This window comes from Meleagris gallopavo, chromosome 2 (genome assembly GCF_905368555.1).
Source record: "Meleagris gallopavo chromosome 2, MGAL_WU_HG_1.1, whole genome shotgun sequence".
Classification (NCBI taxonomy): Eukaryota; Metazoa; Chordata; class Aves; order Galliformes; family Phasianidae; genus Meleagris; species Meleagris gallopavo.
The window spans coordinates 65,608,173-65,629,324 of record NC_139405.1 but is presented as its reverse complement, the minus strand read 5'-3'; the positions used below and the strand labels follow the sequence as shown (position 1 = coordinate 65,629,324).

The 21,152-nt window shown below is 38.8% G+C and overlaps 1 protein-coding gene across 3 annotated transcripts in view; it reads right to left on the bottom strand.

The window, feature by feature from the left end:
• Positions 1-2,565: 2,565 nt before the first annotated feature.
• Positions 2,566-21,152, bottom strand: part of CDK19 (cyclin dependent kinase 19) — a 140,442-nt gene continuing 121,855 nt past the window's right edge. For all 3 annotated transcript variants that reach the window (XM_085217475.1, XM_085217474.1, XM_019613055.2), the window contains 7 exons: positions 19,867-20,010; positions 19,591-19,660; positions 18,548-18,620; positions 16,088-16,185; positions 14,468-14,546; positions 10,237-10,503; positions 2,566-6,804 (listed from right to left, as the gene is read on the bottom strand). In XM_085217475.1, coding sequence (XP_085073601.1) covers positions 6,673-6,804; positions 10,237-10,503; positions 14,468-14,546; positions 16,088-16,185; positions 18,548-18,620; positions 19,591-19,660; positions 19,867-20,010 — 863 coding nt within the window. In that variant the 3' untranslated portion in view covers positions 2,566-6,672. The remainder of the gene's footprint in view (positions 6,805-10,236; positions 10,504-14,467; positions 14,547-16,087; positions 16,186-18,547; positions 18,621-19,590; positions 19,661-19,866; positions 20,011-21,152) is intronic.

Genomic DNA, 21,152 nt, shown 5'->3' with positions numbered 1-21,152 from the left:
AAAAAATAATTGCAGTCACTACACAGTAATACTTTTTCTTTGTTTCTATAACAATAGCAAAATAAATCAATCTTAAGGGTGTGAATCTCTCTGAAAAGTAAAAGAACAGTACCTACCTGCTAAAAAACATTGCAGGTAATTAACATTGTAATTTGTTGGCTATTGGAATGATGCTTGCTAGAGTTCCAAGTCTAGCCAGATCAAACTGATAATGTTTGGCACCAATATGATGTCTTCTGTGTTCAAAAGGCACATGAAATCAGCTCTCATGCTACTACGTCATGTTGTCCAGCAGTAAAAAACACAGTATTAGAGTGACTGTTATTTGCAAAAGAATGCTTCCAAGCACCAGGCACGAAACAACTGTATTAGGACCAATGGACCCTTCCTGTCTCAGGGAGCTCACCATGGGTGTGTGGAAGGTGATGGATGGATGAGACTGTATCCACTGAGATTGTATCCATTAACACAATAGGTACAACTCAGGATATCCATCACTTTAAGTATTAAACTTCCATAGGCATGAAATTAAAAGTGTTTCAACAAGAGATGCAGACGATATCTAAGAGGGAATTCTGCAAAAATTTATGCAACAGGAACAAGGGGCAACTGGAAGCAGCATGAAAATGCTTATTTGGAAATCTAGAATGAGGGTCATAGAAGTTGATCTGATGGGATGATCAGACCAGGAAATAACTTCATTTGAGTAAGAGGGTTGGGCATGGGCCCACATCAGGCTTTGGCAGTGATGTGAAAGTAAAGAGAGCAGTTTTACATCCAATGGAACAAAGATGACAAAGCCAGAGCAATAAAGCAGAGCAGGAAGCAACAAGTCAAAGCAAGAGCCTAATGAACAGTATACTGCACAACTTCCCAAGACGCTGTGAAATGTAAGTTGTCTAGCTGGCAGGGACGGAAAAGAGATGATACTAATTCAGATCAACGTGAGCCTGAATTAGACTCTAGATTGCGTGACCAGGCAAGAAACTCAGTCAGGGGTGCTGCAGAATGTAGACTGGGACAGAGCCAGCACATGAGGCTTTAAGGACATCCACACTGAGGATCACTGAGATGCTGAAGGGACTGGGGCACCTCTGCTGTAAGGAGAGGCTGAGAGAGCTGGGCCTGCTCAGCCTGGAGAAGCAGAGGCTGAGGGGGATCTCAGCAATTTTTACAAATACCTGAAGGGAGAGTGCAAAGAAGATGGCTCTTTTCAGCAGTGCCAAGTGCCGGGGCAACGGGCAGTGGAACTGGAACACAAGAGGTTCTGTTTGAGCACCAGGCAGCACTGCTGTGTAGTGCAGGCCATAGAGCCCTGACACAGGCTGCCCAGAGGCTGCAGTCTCCTTTTTAGAGATATTCAGAAACTGCCTGAATGTGGGCCTGGACACCCTGCTGGAGTAGGGTTGGAGCAGATGGACCCACAGGTCCCAGCCAACCTCTAATCGCTGTCATTCTGTGAAGCTATTGACTAAGCATTAACTGAAAAACAGACAGGAAGCAAACTATGAGGGGTATAAAGCTGGTGATGCCCAGTTGTACTGAGGCTGAAGTAACATCTGTTCATCCACAAGGTGTCTGAGGTAGATACATTTTGTTCCATGCATGAAACAGACTTGAGAGCAGTATTGTACCCAAGTTGCAGATAAAATTACAGTTAAAAGACATTTGCTGTTCAGCTCATCATTTAGCTTTACATAGGAAGCCTTCTCATAATCCTGCACCCTATAAGCATGGCCATGATTGGTGATGGCCTTGATTCTGTAAAATACATTTAGATCTTTCTAGGTGAAAGGCATTACAAGTACAAATAATTCAGAATTCCTCTGCTCGTAGGAAAGTTCCTGTGTGAAAGGCAAATACTAATCTTACTTTCATCTGAAAGACACATAGGGAATTTTCTTAACATCATCTGTAGAGCAAGGAGACCCCAACCATTCTTAGCCACATAACTGTTATGGAGAAAACAGGTAGGATTTTTGGAATAAGTTAACTGTCTGTGAAACAACAATTGTTTGGAATGAAAATACACAGATTAGCAATGCACACAGAAAGCCACTTTGAAAAATACCAACGTGCTCCAGCCTGCACTCTTCATGTTGTCAACTGAGATACTTGAAATCCCCCAGTGTCCAGTGGAAGGAAGAAATAAAAAGACAGTAAGCTTTGGAATGCAATAAAATAGCTTTCCTTTTCATTCTTTCTTACTTTTTGTTTAATTCCCAGAAAACTAATCTGTAGGATTGTCTCACTAACAACAACGAATCTCAACAAGTGCCATCAGTGTGGCATAATAGAATACTTTTCAACAGAGGTCAAAACCTAAAAAAACCATTCCATCTATTCAGTTTTCCATAAGGCTTTATTCTATTTTGACAGACACCCATGAATATCCTCGTGGACATTTTGAAAGCTATAATTTCAACTCTGAGGTTTTGCAAGCTTTGTTTTTTGTGGTGTACGCTATCATAAACATCCTGAATATAATTACAAGTGCAATTTTGTGGGCTGTATTTTCCCTGTTTGTAGCCCAAAGCCAGTGTTTACAAAAACTTTTCAGCACGCTTATTTGATTTCAACTTTTTATTATTATTACAAATGTATATTATTTTATTAAAAAAATTCACACTGAAGCAAAGTCAATTTCATTTCATTACAACCAAGAATATAAAATGAATGCAAGGGACTCATAGTTTAGTTTTAACAGTCATTTCAAGAGTGACATCAGGACAACTTAAAAGCAGTAAACTCTCAACTCTAGAATGAGAAAAGTATTCCATTTTGTGGTTTCGCGAGCCCATCGGCATGGGTGCTGCTGGACGTGGCCACCACAGATGGAAAGCGGCGAAGTTTTGTGGCAGCATGGGGCGCATACGCAGTAATTCCTAATGAAAGCTACAAAAATGAAAGATGCGTGCATGAAATCGTTAGAAAAAAGTAACTGAGTAGAGACAGGCACACTTCCACAAATAGTAAACATGGGAAAATACAACTAGAACGATTTGAAAAGTATACTACCTTATGTATATAAAAAGTTCTTTAAATTGCTGTTAAAAAGGACACGTTCTGTCCGCATTTTGTGTAATACTTTTTAGTGTCTACACAAGACAAATTTTTAAAAAAATTAAATAGTATTAATTTACTACTAAATATTTAGGAGATAACAGTGCATTAAGGACTTTTTTTTTCATATAGTAATACACATCGCTCCTGTCCGGCGACATTTTTAGAAGATTACGTATGGCCTTATGTACAATACATTTATTTAACCCTAAAACAATTCTTTGCTTAATGGTGTTAAAGTACCATTCCTGAAGATTATGAAGAGGAACTAAGCTTATTATGTTTATATAAAATATTATACAATTTGAACACTTCTAGCTTCCCGCCACCCCTCCCGCTCAGGATGCTCTTCCCTCCCCCTCCCCAGATACAGTGTCAGAGATACAGTGCAGGACTCGCAGCTCTCCCTACATCTCTCCTTCGTTGTGCAGTCTGTGCTACATGAACTTCACCCATGTGTACCAGGCTGCTATTCCATTCCCAACACAGCCACTGCCTCTGAGCCCCAATGGGAAAAGCTGTGTTCAGCAGCCCGCTCTGCCGCCGTGCACACAGGAAGGAGCCAACATCTCTGCTGGCGTCCCTCGCCTCCCTGGGTACCAACACACAACACTTTGGTGAGGGAATAGAGCTTATGGGCAAAGACAAAGCTGGCAAGTACTAACCAAACTGCACAAGCAAGAACTAATAGAAAAATAACATGGCCCTGGCTTCCCGTGACACACTACACAGTTCACTTCTTCAAATCTCACGAAATTACCCCTGAAAAGCAAGGCTTCTTTCACTATGACTGCCAGCCACCCCAAAAATGCACTGCAAACTCACAAGAAAAGGCAAATTAGTTCCCAAACAGAAGACAAAGAAACCAGCAAAGCATGCACAGCGCACATTTTCCAGCAGACACCTGTGCTTGTATTCACTCTCCATTCAGTTGTTACTTTGAAGGCGATGGAAGAGGTCAGCTCAGCTCTTTGCTTCTGCACAAAAACTGGAGGGGACTGGGGGGTATGGACCGTCTGCCTGGGCCAACAAACACACATACCAGTTCGGTTTGGGCAAAGGGCATGGCAGCTGCTCTAGAAGCTGGAAGCACGCTCAACTGAAGGACCTAACACTGCTGTGAAGTTTCACACTCTACACAGTTTAATCTACACCACGATTTTGCCTTGCTGGCACAAGAGCCCAGCATAACCCTACAGAAACAAAACACATCTCCCCCCTACTATGTGATCAGCTACTGGTCACAAGACGGGAAAGAAACGTTGGGTGATTGTAATGGAAGAGAGAAAAGGAAATGGGCAGAACTGAAGACTTAAATTGGGAGGAGACAACAATTACTCTTCCACTGGTTAATTTCCAGAAATGTGTAATTCAAGTCACAAATATATATTAAAAAATGATACTTTACAGCATTGGCCAAATACCCATCAGCTCAAGGTCCTTCATGCTAACATCAGTAAGAGGTGGAATGTTTCTCTTATGGAAAGAATGGAACCCCAGGTTCACTGAAATAAAATAATTAAAATCGGTCCTCTCAAAAAAGTTGTTGGAGTAGGTATATACACACGTAGCACTTCAAGGGCTACGCATTAGAAGTATCTCTTGGGAGATTATTTTTCCCAGAAAACATCTGCATTTTTTTCCTTCCAAATTGGTTCATTTCATTTCCACCACCTTCTTACCCATCTGATGACAAAAGCAGACTTTGGTCTCTTTTCCAGAGAAGCTGGGTGTTGTCAAAGCCACGTGATGGTGGACATGGCCGAACAAGCCAACTGCTCACTAAAGGCATGAAAACAACACATTTTTGAGGGGAAAGGGGACAATAAAATTGACTGGGTCAACTTTAATAACCCAATAAAATCAAGTTCCTGTCTAGCTGTGCTAAAAAGCATTCTCCTCAGAGCAAACAGATCCACATGTCTTCCTAGGTATAAGCACAACTTCAATGAATTCAGTGAATGCGTGCAGGTAAGTACTGCAATATTTACAGAAGAGAACACAGTAAGAGTGGTTGTAACATTGACTATTCACATATAAACTCCTCTGACTACACCTCTTCTCTGGACACCAACTTTAGAAGCTCGCTGATGTTACACTGTTGGCAGCTTTCTAACGGCATTAATGGTTTTTCCAGGTTTTCTGCAACAAGACCTCCTTATTTCTGATGGCTGAAGGAAAAACGAAGCTGTCCCAAATTATATGTTGCTTCTCTCCGAATAACTGTGGTTGCTGAAGTTGGACAACGATTCTCTGATCACGCTTCTGAAAGCTGCTTATTTACTGGGGATTTTCTGCCAGCTACCCATCCACTTACAGTCCTTAGGCACAATCAAAACATGTTTGCTCTAGGGAAAAAGAAACATTTCAGTGCAATCAAGCGCATCTGGTGTAACTAATCTGGGTTACTCACAGCAATGTGAGGGATATAGAATATGCATCACCAACATGAAAAAGGAAGAATTTTCAACATGCTTTTCAAACTGCACAATAATTTCTCTTAATTATCAATCTAACATAAATTGACTAAATGTATTCGTTTTTATAAGTCTCAGCATTTCTGTCATACTCAGGAATGTGAAAGAGAAACTACATTTATAGAACTCTCACATACATTAATTAGCTGCTTAACTGAAAGAAAAACAAGCCATCATCCACATTCCTCCTGAAAGTTGAGGGCAGTAAATACGTTTTCTCGACTATTTTGGTGTCCAGCCTGGGAAGACATTCCATTTTTCTGTTCCAACAAATCCTGAAAGCATCTCCTTTTTATGTGACAGTCATGGTTTCATTTAAAACAACACTTAATTTAAAACTAGTCAGAGCACAATCACTGTGATTTCAAGAATTCAATGTGAATGAGTTAAATAATATCAGCAATCTTCTGTCTGGAGTTCAGTCCAGTAGCATGAAGCCTATTTGCTGCTGCAGAGACTTGGGTCATTTTTTTCTTTTTTCCTTTTTCTTTTTCTTTTTTTCTTTTTCTTTTCTTTTTCTTTTTAAGACCTCGCCTGAAAACTAGACTAATAAAAACAGAATAGTAAAATACTCTGGAACAGTAAAATTTTGCTGTTCTTGACATCCATGAGCAAAACAGTAATGTCCTGTGAAAATAACATAGTGCTTTAAAAAGGTGCAATATACCTGTATAGCTAAACTGGTTTGCCTAGTATAAAACTAACTATATACAAGCTTGAAAGCCTGGGAGTTCAAGATTTTAAAACTTTAAAATCCCATCAAAGAGATTGAAAAGACAGATTTATGGCAATCACTACAGCATAAAGGAAGGTGCACCAGGAATCCTTCAAAAATTCCAAAGGTTAAAGAAGTTAAGTGCTGGGTTCAGATCAGAAGGGTTCATTAGAGTAACCACAATAGAGCACATGCAAGGGCAGGGAGGAAGGAAAACTTCACGAAAATCTCCTTTATGGCAATAAAGGGGCAGGAAAAAAAAAGTCTTCAGTAAGTAAAGTTTTCCTTTTGCAATTGAGAATTTTAGTTCTGCATCATAGTTTGTATTTTTGGTTCTTCTCATCATCACAAACTTCATATTGCTGGAGTCTTCTGGCTTTTAGTCCATTCCTTTTTGAGTGCAGTCTGTTAAGCCTCTCAGTACCTGTGAGACTGGTGAGATTGATGATACTGAGAGCTCTGCTGAGATGATGTGGAATAGCCCATTGTACTCTGGGACTGAGAAGATCCCTGAATGTTGCTTTGGTAACTCAGGCGTGAGCTGGAGTGCTGGAGAAAAGAGAATGGGATCGGGGAAATGAAAAACAGCCTGTTAGGACTATGCAGCACAGGAAACTTTCAACCTCTCTGAAGCTCATTAAAATCTGGCTGTTGGAGAAACTAACTCAACGATATTGCTGTTTTAAGTCCCATAAACAGGTAATCAATCTGATCTGTAATCAGCCTTAACGCAGCCCAGAAAATACACCATGTTATTGGCAGACATTTAAAAGTACAGCACGTGCACATCAATTATTTGAAGTACAAATACACAAAGAACATGTCCAGTAAGACAGGACATTTGTCCAGGAAAATGATAGTATAAAATATTACAATTTTAGGTGAGTCTTTCAACCTCTTGCCTTAATTACTGGAAAACAGCTGCTCAGGGATGGGCATGTGTGTTCAAATTTATATATATGTGTTAAGTGGTTTTTTCCTCCATTATTTGAGACGTTAAGGACTTCAATTTCAGCAACCCAGGTTCACGGATAATTTGTGACCTCCAGAATTTAATTTGCATGTTTATTATCATACTATTCCCTGTCAAGAGTTAATAACAAGCTGCAAAATCACTTTGTGCAAAAGGTACTGCTTAATGGATGGGAGACTCTCTAGCAAGGTAAACCCTACAATCCAATCCACAAAAAACGAGAGTCTACAAAACAAAACGACACTCTATTCACAGTCAGCAAGCCACTTGTTTTCAGCCAAGTTAAGTGCAGGCTCAGGCATCTTTCAATAAATATTTCTTTCACTGTCTAGGGCTTGGTTCTACCTGCCTATGCCTTAGAGTTATCAGAAAGACTGTGTCAAACAAGGATCATCTAGAAAGATTACTAAAATCCTACATTCTGATTAAATATCAAGATCAGGAGTTATGGAAAACATCTGAAAAATGTGAGTTCTGAAAGGAAAGCCCGCAGATCAAGTGGGTCTGTAAGAATACAACATGTGGTTCTTCACAGACCAACCATCTGCTCGGTGCAGGTAAGAGAGAAGTCAGTGGTCTCATCTAACCATTAGATCTCAACTAGGAGTGCTATGAAAATGTCTTGACAGCTTTTCAGCCAGATGAAAAAGAGCAAGAACCCAAAGTTGAGGCACTGTCAAAACATTTCTGCCCTTTCTTTTCCTGTACATAGCTTTATATCTTTAATTTCACATAAATTTGAAAACATACTAAAACCTAAAAATACTGCATTATTTTTTCCATGTTCTGTTTAAGATAGAAAATTGAAGGGTGATTTCAAGGTGAAGAATAGTGATATTAGCGAGAGATAACTGTCCAATCTTCCAGACCACTGTATCTCAATACAGTATCAATATAATCAATATCAGCTTCACTTGTTCGCCAGGGTCAGCTGGGGAGAGGACAGTGCAGCACACCAGCTTTGAAAGAGATATCTCTTAGTGGCACGTACACCATCAATAACCCGGCTGTGTTTGGCCTGTGTAATTAGAATGTTTACCAAGTGTCTATAACATATAATTTGCCACAAAATTTTGCAACTTTTAACAGGAAAAAAAAAGAATTATGATAAATATTGTAATCATATAGGATTTCTGGATGAAAAACGTCACCTTACCACATTAGGCAAAAAAACTGAGGTCATATAAGCAACGTTCAGTAAAATTTAAGAGAGAATTCCCATTGTCATTTGTAAAAGTAACACATTGATGTTGACAAATCACAAAAAAAATTCAACAGAGACATTAGCTAAATGAAACTCAAAGCAAAGCAATTCTTCCTCCTACTTCTGAGTTGGAATATAATGGAGTAAAATTGATGCACAGGACTACAGGAACACATTCACCTGCTCATGCTTACTTTTATTCTGCAGAAGAGAAATTTTTTTTTTAATTTTTTTTTTTTTTTTTTTTAGAACTAAGTCAGACTTGGACAAATTGCAGACATTCCCTTCTGGAACAGAAGACTGTCAGCTAAAATTTAAGGGCAGACAGCCAAATACAAATTTAAAAATGGATAATCAGATCAGACAGTTTAGCAAGTGATGTAAAGGGAGCATACAGATCATTATTTTGCTGCCTGTGCTGTTAAATTCTAGAAGGAAAGGGTCATGGGTGGTTAAAAAAAAAAAAAAAAAAAAGAATTTAACCATCTCAAAAAAATTATTAGATTTAGACTGCTAAAAACTTGTAAGGTAGAATCTTGCCAACAGTTTGGAGAGCTGTGTAAGGAGTCTGTAATGGACATCATCAAATGCAGCATATCAGCTCTCAAAATACAGATCAAAACAGGCCAGCCATAAATACTATTAGTCAGACAGCTGTAGTGATCAGTCCAGACTTCAAGTTTGCCTGGAACTTTTCAAAAAGAAAACCTTGTTGTCCTTACCCTTGCATTGCCCTCAGTATCTGTGTGATCATTTGTAATTAAAAGAGTAAAACAGAAATAGGAGAAAAATGTCTGATACTGAGAAATCAACTGTGCGTGGAGGAGGTATGGGTGGAGAAGCCAAAGCAATTCCAGAGCTGCTTTGTTTTGTATTAAAGCTGTTTACTTTACGCTTAAAATAGCCTGAACATGTTTCTTAAAGGTAGTATACTCTTGAAGGTTGGTAGCAAACAGAATCCCTAACATGCTTTAAAACATACCTTTACTAGCTACCTTCCTGTTAATCTGCTTTTGACTCATTTTTCACAAGTATTGAAGCAGCTGGTTGAATCAACTATTTGGACATTTAGTGTCACTTTTTCAGAGGAAAGCATCATAATTATTAAGCAGAGACAAACATGCAAGTCCCAAAACAATTCAGTGATACTTCTTTCACTTATGGATGCTACTGAAGTGAAAAACATGAAATCTATTCAACTCTGGCCACAACAGAAATTAGGCATGCTCATGACCTGCTTCAGCATGATTCATACCGATGAACCAAAACTTGTGCTATCGTGCATTTTCTCTTCAACTTCAGAAGTAAATTTAGTAAGATATTGGAACAAACTACAGAATCGTTCCATACGTGAGACGATATGAGGTAAAACAAAGCAGAAACCAAAGGGAAAAGCCTGGCTCTAATTGCGATTTGCTTCCCAGGATCTGCCTCTCACACAGGATTTAATGTTGCCAAGAGCCAAGTATTTTGAATGTGATATGATGCAGCACTTACATTCATGAAATAGTTGCAGAGGCTTCGCTAAGATTATTCTCAAATAAAGCTAAGCACATACTTAAGTGCTTTCCTGGGGTGGTTGAGTCCTCAACCACCTTAACGGGATGCAGCAGATATAACTTGTTTTGTGTTGGAAATAACTAACCAGAGCACAAAACCTTTTTTACTGCCCTAATGTATCAGAGCATACCTGCTAAAGTTACAAGAAAAATTCATTACAACATGATTTTTTTTAATTGCAGTGTGGAACAGAGGAAACGACATTTTGCTTCCACACAAGAAGCAGCAAAAATTCAAGAGGTACCTGATAATCTGAAGGCATGACAGGCCCGCCTGAGTTAGCGCCTGAAGGCCCTATGCGTGGTTTCTTGTTTGGAGGCACCTGGTTGAGGCTGGAGTCCTGGCTGTGCTGGAGTCCTGCACCCGCGCCCCCACCGCCTGCACCCGTGCCCCCGGCCGTCCCATTGGTTTGGGTGCTGTTCTGCTGCTGCTGCTGCGGTTGCTGCGGCGCGGCCTGCGGCTGCTGCTGAGGTGCTGTTTGCTGCTGATGTTGGTTCTGCTGCTGCTGATTCTAAGGGAAGAAAGAAGTGACACGACACCGTCATTTGCTCCGTACTTGTTTGTGATCCTGAGGAAGTCACTAAGCCTTGGTGCCACCGTGCTGCTGGAAAGGCAGCAGCCCTCGTGTTTGCCAGGAAAGCACGGCAAGGCCAGGTAATGCACAAGATGCGCTCCTGTGCGCTCCTGCGTGCCTCAAATTGGGGTATGTCATTTGTGGTTCACTTCTTTCTGTTGTGGTTTTGTGTTGGTTTTTGTGTTGTTGTTGTTTTTTTTGTTTGTTTGTTTGTTTAACAAAGCAGGCTAGACTAAAGCAGGCATGACAGCCTACTGGTTGCTGCAGCTAGGGAAGCACTTAGGCCAGAGTAACAGGGAGCAGGTTGGAAGGAGCTATTTATACACACCTAATGAGCAGAATCAAAGCACCCCAAATTTTACTAGTTCTCAGTGGCATATGTGGTGAACCACAGTGTATTTTCTTAAGTGCTTCAACAGCCCCATTCACTTAGAACCAAAACCACTTTTCCAACTTCCACAGATGATGCACTGCAATAATCCAAAGGAGGCTGGGGCAGTGTTACCATCAGAAAGGTAAGCAAATGAAGACCAGAAACATTACATAATTTCTTCCAGTTGCAAGGAAATTCTTCAGCAGAACCAAAAGCAGTTTCCACCACCCTTTTTCTCTTTTTCTCTTAAGAACACCTTGGAAAGAGTGGTACACTGGGAACGCAGTCCAGCATGTGCCTAGCTATAGGGTCTGAAAATCTTACGGAAACAGTGGAAAGCAAAAAACAAACAGAGAGAAACAGCTGAAGATAGAAGAGAAGGACAAAGATGAGATAGGAATCTGGCACGAGAAAGAAAAGAATAGCAAAGGAAGAGAAGTCAGGCAATTAATACAATACCATGGTCTAACAGGAAGAGAGACAGAGGAAAGTGTCACAGAACGGAGGAAAAAAAGTTAAGGAAAGCATGGGAGCAAAAGAGTAAAATATGCAACTCTTCTCGTTTCAGAAGCTATGGACTGGAAAGAATATTATGGTCTAGAGAGGTCAGAAAAGTAGCAAAATTGCAACTCTTCCCTCCATGGTTAGACACTTACAAGGAAAGACAACCTGTGTTTGTTTTTGAGCACTACAGAAGACTCCTCCAAAAGAGGAAGCAAGTAAGAGAACTGCAAAGAAAAGCAACTTTGCTCCTAATGTCAGATATACATCTTGTTCATCATAGAAAGCTCTGCAATTTTCATGTCTTGAATTACAAATCCCTACAGTTAAGTCACACCCCCCCAAACAATCATAGTGTACCGCATGGGAGCGTTGAACATTTCAGGATAGTCTTTTTTCTCTGTGATATCTACTTATGTCATTCTCAAAGTTTTGGTATGGCAGCCCTTAATACAACCTCACGTTATCAGTTAATCAGAAATCATGACAACCAATTGCCACTAGCACTGAATTGTTGATGCTCTCAGTCATGGCAAGTCATTTTAGTTATCTCAGAAAAATGACATGAAAATCTGTATCTGTGTCACTCTTCGCAACAGTTTCCCAAGATATATTCAGATCAAATTTGCAATGGTATATTCATTTAAGATTTCAAAGAAGCTTCGCCCCTTCAAGGACTTCTGGATGACATGTATTTCCATTTCACACTGAGCAAAATCAGTAATATATCCTACCACTAGTAATCCTCAAATGCCATCTCAGTCAGACTCTGTTTCTAGGGAGATTTAAACTGTTAAGAGTTTAAATAAGAGTTTGAAACAGGCTTGTCACAGAAAGTGTTAAGAAGCAATTTGTCTTATAATAGCTGTTTGAGCTTCACATACCAACAAACGCCAATGACTAAGGCAATATCTCTGCCTGAGATTTGTATTTTCATATAGATGTTGGGATGTGAGTGAGGTGGTTGCTACTGTGAGAGCTGAAAAATTGCAATTTTGTAAATTATGAAGAGATATGGCAGGAACTCTTACAATTAAGGACCACTGTTTGCAATAGGTCTAATGTCTGGCACTTTGGACACTCACACAAAATTTTCTTGACTATTCTGAGGTTGCTCTTCCACGCAGCTACTACTTCTAGTGTCCTGGTAGAGATTAAAGTCTACTCTGACAGATTCTGTCTGGAGTCTAACTGCACCACCTTAGCACCTTAGCACATGGGAACAGCTCACACCTGCAGATCAGCCTAGTTCACAGTGGTTCCTAAACAAAAAACTTCTCTAAAGTGATTAACATATGACCACATTTCATTACTAAGACACAAATTACCAAAATTAAATTCTGGTCCTGCCTAGAAAGAAACCAAAGAGAACTTGCCTAACAGAATGTTCTCATTTTGTTTCACAAACACTTGTTCCAGCTTTGCTGACTAACAATTAACAACTTCGAAAAAAGGAAGTTTGTCTTAAAGGTTACTCAAGTAAGATGCAAGTTCCAAATAAATAAACAGAGAACTGTAGGTCTCCAAGGTACACAAATATTTATGGTTTTAAAAACAAATCAAATCATGCACTATAGAAAAAAATAAACAAAACCACTTTTCACTTGCATCATCGTCATAAACAAAGCACGGTACAGACTCAGTCTGTAGAATGTTCTTTACTTTCACACTTTCTGCACTCTGAGAACAGATTCAATGAGTAACACGTAACTTAAATTAGCTACGTGGTCTGAAAAAAGTTTTATTTGGACTGTGTGTAAATACGTGACTGTCCCCAGAACTCTCAAAGATCACTTACACAATGACTGTTTTGAGTATAAACATTCCATTGTTTTTTTCCTCCCAGTACTCCCATGAAAATGATATTTACTTTTAAATACATTGACTTCACAAAAGCCAGAATCATTTCATAAGGCTTGTTCTTATTTTTGAAGTTGTGAGTTAGAGTAATGCCAGTTACTACAATACAATCAAATCAGAATCATGACTTTCATTGTATTTTTGCTTAGGTCTGTTTCCTCTCTTTGAAGAACTGTTTGGACAAAAAAAAATCAGGACATTACCACTTGTTCTCAGTACAGAATTGTCTACAATATCTGTTCTGAAAACAAAATCTTCTGTCTGAAATGTATTTTTGTAGGCACACAAACTCAGCTAGTTTCTCCCAGGAAAATGTGAAAACAGAAGATACATGTCATCAAAGGATTTCTCAGAAACAGTAATGGTACTTCTCATGCAGCCCTCAGACAATTACATTTTATGTCTGTTTTCTCCACATTTTGCTACTTTTATGTTACAATTGGCACCTCAGTGAGCACTTATGGCAAAAATAACAAGCAGGTTCATATGCTACAGTGGTATTGTCCTGCCTTCACACCAAGATGCGACAATCACTTTTGTCACGTAGCACAGCTGAAACACACACACAAAACAAGTTAGATATGCTGCCAACACACCAAAATTTACCACACAAGCAAACATGTTCTTACTTGTATCTAAGGAGCTATGGGAAAGAGGGTATTCAGAGTAGATTGTCACTACAGAATAGCTCATGCTCTTTATTACTCTTTTGTCTGAGGGCCCTTAAAACATGATCAGGAAACTGTGTGCAGATGGATTAAATGTTCTGATGCAATGCTAGAAGGCTGCCATTATTTATTTGAGACCCTGACAACCACCTACTTTCAAATGGCTGGATGCATGCCAATTATACAATGAAAATTCCATTATTTTCTTGCGATCACAGCACATTTTGTTTGTGCGATGCAGGATGAGGTAGGCAAGGCTCTCCTGGAATGACAGTGACTGAAAGCAGGCAGCTGCTGACAGAACTCAACTAGCTCAGTGCCCACAGGTCAGGGGAAACTGGTAGTGATACCATCCAAGACACCCCAAAGTGTTCTGATATTTTTAATCTTTTATTTTACCAGTTTAAATGTGGAAGAAGCATAACTCTTCATTATTTCATACTTAGAAAGGAAAAAAAAGAAAAAAAAGAAAGGAAAAAAGGAAAAAAAAAAATCATACCTTATCTCCTTTCTCTTCAGGTTCATCTTCATTGAGGAATTCTCGTTTGGGATACGGAATCTGACAGCCAGCAAATACACTGGAACACAGCAGAGACACAACAAATATGTACATATGACATACTTTTATTTAATGCTGTATTAAAGATATGAATATAACACAATTTAATTTCTGTAATTTCATGGCTTCGGTTTCCATAAGCGAGCAGCACTGAGAACACTCAAGACAGCAGAAGATACCAGCAGCAAGATGCTGATTGTGATGGTAAATTTCTTTGTGCTGGCATGAGGCCCTCACTTAGAAATCATGGTATGGCTGAACAAGCTTGAATGCAAGAACGATCACTTGTGGCTTCAGATGGCAAAATACAGTGCTGTAGCAGCCAGATGTTACACAACACCTGGTTGGATCACGCATGCTCAATGAATAAAGGGCCTGATCCAAAGATAAATAATGTTTTGCGAGTCCCTACTTGACTTATACCGGACTGAAATATATTTTCCAATTATGACTACACAGTTATGCTCAATTAGCTTCTCAGATTTTGTTTAGAGAAAAAAAACCAGCTTCTAAATTCATGTGGCTAATAGAATTTAGAACATCCCTTCACGTTTATGGCAGATAATTCATCACAGTGTCTTACTGTCATTTGTGAGGGGCTATAGTTCCACACAGGATAGTCTCAGGTAAGCACTACACAGAAAATTATTGGTAGATGCTGACCACTACCAATTCCTTAGATTTCTGTGCTAATTGCTGAAGGCATTTAAAGGAAAACAAAATCAACATGGTGTTATTTATGTTATTATGTAAAGTTTCTTAACAGTGCTTTATCTAGTAGTATTCTGGTTATCCAAACAGAAAAAATAAGAGGAAGAAAAAAAAACCATTAGCTCAGCTAGAGTTCATTTGCACTCATGTGACTGTTCCCTTCTTTCCACGCTTGTTGCCTGCTAGCTGAGGAAGCAATGAAAGCAAAGGTAGAAGTCTCCCTGCATTCAGATTTTACAGATCATAATGTTTCTGAAAACTGGGAAGAGAAATTGGAAGGCGAAGTTCTGTCACTAGCAACTGCATATATCATTTGAATATTTCCTCACAGTAAAATATACAGATATATAAAATCCGTACTCTCAGGCCTTCCAAACAAGAAATCTGTGGGATTTGTGATAGTCATTGACGTCTTTTCTCTCCTCATATTGTTATGACCCTGCACAAAAGGGCATGGGAACAGACTGTAGAGTAGAGAACTGCCCTAGGCCTAGGGGGAAGCACAATGAAACCAGGTAATGGAAAGCAGAGCTCCGTAAGGTTGTGCAAGGCAGAACAGAACAGGGAGCCAATTAATTCTCTAAATACTGCAATAATACTGGCTTAGATAACACACTCAGAATTACAACACTTGTGTAATAGGGGGTTAATGCTCACAGCCAGTCCTGGCATCAGTAGATACTGAATCTTTAGGTCTACGTTAACAGTTTCTACTGAGCATGCCAGAGATATCACTTCTTGTGGACACATGCAGACATCTGTGGATTTTAGAGCTGTCATCTCATATCAGGGATTAGCACTTAGCAGAAAGACAACCTCCTTGAAGAGCAGAGAAGTGAGAATACATACTCTGATGTAGGCAGAGGATCCTCTTGAAAGTAAGGGTCCTGCAAAGCCTGCTCTGAGGTAATTCTCTTCGTAGGATCCATAGTAAGAAGCTTCTGAAGCTGTAAAACAGTAAAAAGAGCAAAAAGTTTATCAAACTATCACTTTCCAAACTTGCAACTTACATAACTGTTAAATTATCCATGCTTGCCCAGACAAGCCTAAACTATCATTTCTTGCTAAGTTCCCAAGAACTAGAGCGCACGTTCCCAAGAGCTACAGGACACTATGGCCACAAATGTCTCTCACATAAGAAACACTTAAGGGCAGCTTGCAGTATTAATTGCTAAGGCTGATACACTGTCCTAAAGCAACATTAAGTTCATCTATTACATGTTTATAAAGCATAATTTCTAAATAACAGTGGGGGTTTTCTTGTGACATATATAACTTTCATACTGTTCTATAGCATGACACAACAGGAAAAATGTGTCAGGAGAGACGGAATATGATCAGGACTCTACATTTCACTTAGAGTCAGAAACGATAAATCTTCATCTCTCACTAGCAAAACTCCACTCATTCTGTCACTCACACTGGTTCCAGTTCCACACTAATCGGTATTGAGAAAGAGGAGGAGCACACCCTTCCCTCTTTATTGAGCTATGTACTATTTATATAGTACATATCCTGCTCTCACATAATGCCCTCCTAATTCAAGTTAGCAACAAAAATAAAATTCCTTCTGCAAAGGGTATCTTAGTTCAAACTCAATCTTCCATGCTTCCAACAAAAATACTCTGGATATCCAGCAAAAAAAAAAACAAAAAAAACCCAAACACCATATATCACTCTCATCGTAAAACTACCTCCAAACATTATTCATATCCTCTGTCTTTCAAAGAAAAAGCAATTGTACCACAACAGAAAATCTAAAGATATCCAGAATGTTTAAATGATCTGCTCACTCTCTTAATAATTCCCCTCCAACCCAGATGTATAATGAGTTTCCTCATTCCAGGTGGTGCCACACACAACATCACTCTAAGTGAGATCCCTGCCTAACGACGACGCTACTTGTGAGCCAGTTTTCTTCGTTTGATTTTCTGTAACTCCCACTGTTTATATGAAAGTGAATAAAACAAGTTTGGATTCATTTTGGTAACAGGATAGCAACTGCTAATACAACATAGAAAGCCTGTCAGATTGGACTTCAGAGTCTCATTCTTCTCAGCAACTAAACTCTGGTTGGCCTGACATGATAGCTATAAATATAATGCTTGTAACTTTTTCCAGGGCAGCAAGAAAAGATGCACTTTTCCAAGGGAGAAAACATTCTAACTTTCACATAGACATTAACATTCAATGTCAGTCAGCAGCAAGGCACAATATCCTGTTTTTTGGTAAAAATCACTTGTCATCCTGCACTGTAATGAGAGGTATCAAAATAGGTGTTCGTGACCTGTGCAATCTTATTTAGAGCTCTGGCAGGCTCACCTATTTAAGAACAACTTCCACCTATGTGGTCAATAACTAAATCACACCTGCTCAGCCCTGATTATTAATAGGGAGAACTACCTTGGCTAAGAGAAGTAAGTCTTCTACGAGATGTTTAGAAAACAGCCCTTAGACTTCAGAAAATTTCAGTTCTCACCCTCATTGCTATATAGAGGAATACATAGGTTACCAACTATTTTTTTAGTCATCTTGCAATAACCCTGCCTAATTCTCCATGACAAAAAGTTTTTTTTTTTAATATACACTTTTGCCACCTTATGGCTAGTTTTGTACTCTTCAGAGATTTTGATTAATGTTTTCCTCTGGAAAAGTGGCCCACCCGCCCTCAATCTGGTGTTCACACAATTAATTAGTGTTTCCTTCTTTGCCCTTCCACAAAAGTAGGCTTTCTGGTGGTTTTCAACTCTAGTCAGGAAGCAGAGAAATTCAGGTGCTAATTATTACAACTGTGGTCTTTTCAATTAGACTTTTCCTCAAGATTATTCCAATTTGTGTCCAGTAAGCTGAGTTTAAGAAATTCTGATTTTCATGGAATCTCAGACTTCTTCTGTGAAAGTTTTCCTTCACACACACACACAAAAAGATACTTACACTTTCCATACCTCCTCTCTTTAACTCGCACAAATCTTTAGCTTGAGAGCTCTTCAGCTCTGAAACTATGTGGAACCAAGGGATATGTACTACTCTGTATCCTATTTGTATAGTAGATAAAAGCGTAAGGCTGGGTTTACAAGTTCCTTGCAGATCAAAATTACATAAAAGCTTCAGCTCTTGAGTATGGGCAGTTTAAGCATAATCTCAGCATGAATGTATACAAATAAAACATCTCTCAAAAATGGCAAGTTAGAGATAAACGGCTTTGTCCTGTCAATGTTCAGAAGAATGAGTTAGAAGAACAGACGCATGTATTAATATTAGAAATACATTTCACTCCTACCATCACACTGATTTTCAGTTCGTACTTACCAAAAGAAAGACTTTGCTGTCAGGCTTGACTTTGTGTTTCTCCATGTATTTTATGAGGCTACTATTGGCATATCTGAAAAATATTGTTCAAAGGCATTTTTGAAATAACAGAGCATTAAAAATATGGAACTGTACCACTAATCACAAAACATCAGCCTTTAATAAGTAAACCGTAGAAAGAACTGCTATCAGAACACACGTCATAGTTATCAAGCAGTTGACACTTTAAGTATGCTTTTCACTAACAGAAGTAGTATCAACAGCATACAGATTATTTCCATAGAACATGCAACTTTTTATAGTGTATGGACAAGCTGTTGACATTGGCATACGACAAAGAAACTCAACCTGAAGTTTACACTCTAGTTTTCCAAAGCAACTCTGACACAGAAAGTGCGCAGCAGTTTGTAACAGTTAGGTTATTGTTTCCAGCTGTAACTGAGTTAACCATTCTGTCTGCCTCAAAAGAAAGAGAATCCTGAACTCCCTAATCTTTGTCCCCTGCATTACAGCAGAGACTGTGTTACCCTTGATACCCTTTGATCTATCACCATCACTAATTTGATTTATTTAGCCAAAGCACCTGGTAACACTAGAAGCAGGAAATTTTCAGATCCCAGACAAGCTTTACATCACAACCTATTGATTGCATTGCCTTCTGACCACTACTGTACTGTTTCCAGATCTCTGGTGGTCAGAAGGGCTAAGGAGGCGCTTATCTATTCCTTCTCACACAAAATGAATTAAGTTATCTTGAACAGCTAAGTTAAAGCAACTTCATTTGTATGTGTTTGCCATAGATTAAATAGCACTTACAATGATCCCTTCCTGAGAAATGGTCACTCATCTAATGCTTTTAACAAGCACTTGAGGAAGAGAAACACTATTCAAGCAAAACAACTAATTTAAAACAGGACAGCTGTTATGACTCCGGGACCCAAACACTCCAAAATCCCCTTCCCTACAAAAAAAATTCAGAACAATAGGAGCCAATTTCTGCCTATCTGCTTCATTTACCGCAGTGTCGTGTTATCATTACTCACGTTGTTCTCCTGAAATCTTTCTGAAGAGTTGGATATTCTGGCATCTTTCTTATGTCTTCCCAGTCTTTATCTTTGGTGGGGGCAAAAAAAGGAGAAGCATTTACAATTCTGGAAGTGAATGTTAAGTAATACACACAAAGAAATAACGACAGTAGTTGTTTCACATTCCGTATTGGCCAGCACTATTGTTCCATAAGTCAGCATTTCCAAATCCATCAAACTGAAGTTTCTTCACATCTGTGCAAACAACTCAAACCTTTAATGAAAATCAGTTACCTGCAGGGAATCCCATTACACTGAAAATGCGATCCAGCTGATCGTGATGAAAAGGATTACTTGTTTTGATGTCCTCCTGACGACAGTGAAATATAGGTTCCGAAGTCAATAATTCAGCAAATATGCAGCCAATTGCCCAAATATCTAAGAAAGAAGAACATTTACTGTACTTCATCGCTCTGATTTTCATTTCAATACAATTTCTCAATAACGTGTGATAGCAGTAAGGTAAAATGTCTCATTGTATAACTACATACAGTATTTTTTAAAATAATGCATTAATATAATCATAAAAAAGAATAAAATCTGGGGAAACGTTTTTAGTGTTTTACTTTCTCCACACAGCAAGCTTTCAAATTCTGTTTCAAGCTGTAGAGTAGCAGTCCAGCACTTAATGTATTCACAGGATGAAACCTACACAATATTTGGTGAGGAGACAGCTTAAAGGGCATGAAACTGATCATCAAAACAACAATGCTAATACCTCACTGACCTAACAGTTGTATCACCTTTCAGAATAATTCCAACTAGGTAATGGATATACAAATATATAGTAATAAGACTAATGATTCAGATGCTTAGAAAGAGTGCAGGCTAGTTTAAACAGAGAAAAAATAGCCTAATTTTAACTGAGTAGAAAAATCACCACAGTTCTAATGATCACCACTAACATATTAAGTGTTTTGCACAAAATGAATGCTTTATTATGCATCTTAAAATGAATGTGTGAATTTGACTGTGAGAAAAAAGTTACTAGCACGGAAAAAAAAAAGGATTTCTTGCATTGACAAATATAATGTAACTGGGGTATAACACCAGAAAAATATGTTTTTATTGGTGGAATAATGATCACAGATTGCTGATTACGAGAATGTAGAGTTTTACCTGATAATTGAGGTTAAACTAGATGGCCCTGGGAAAACTTTTGGATTTTATTAAATTAAAGAGCATAAATATAGAAAACAGTTTATCCCTAGCTCAAAAACCTAGCAGGTAGCCTAAGTGAAGATTGATTTAGTAGACTCAAAATGAAGAGAACACCAAAAGCCTCTTGGCTTTGTTACCTGCATGCAACTATTATGAGACCCAAAATCCCACCTCCTGTTAGTGGTGTTTGAACTTTGTCACCTAAGGGACATATAGTTTCCTCACTGAAGAAAAAAGCACTGATCTCTTAATAGAATCATAAGGGATGAATAAAAGAGCTGTTATACTCTCTATGCTAAAGCACGTCTGTTCCACTTCCATAATGTTATAAGCACAGAGACTGGGCTTTTAGAAGTGTC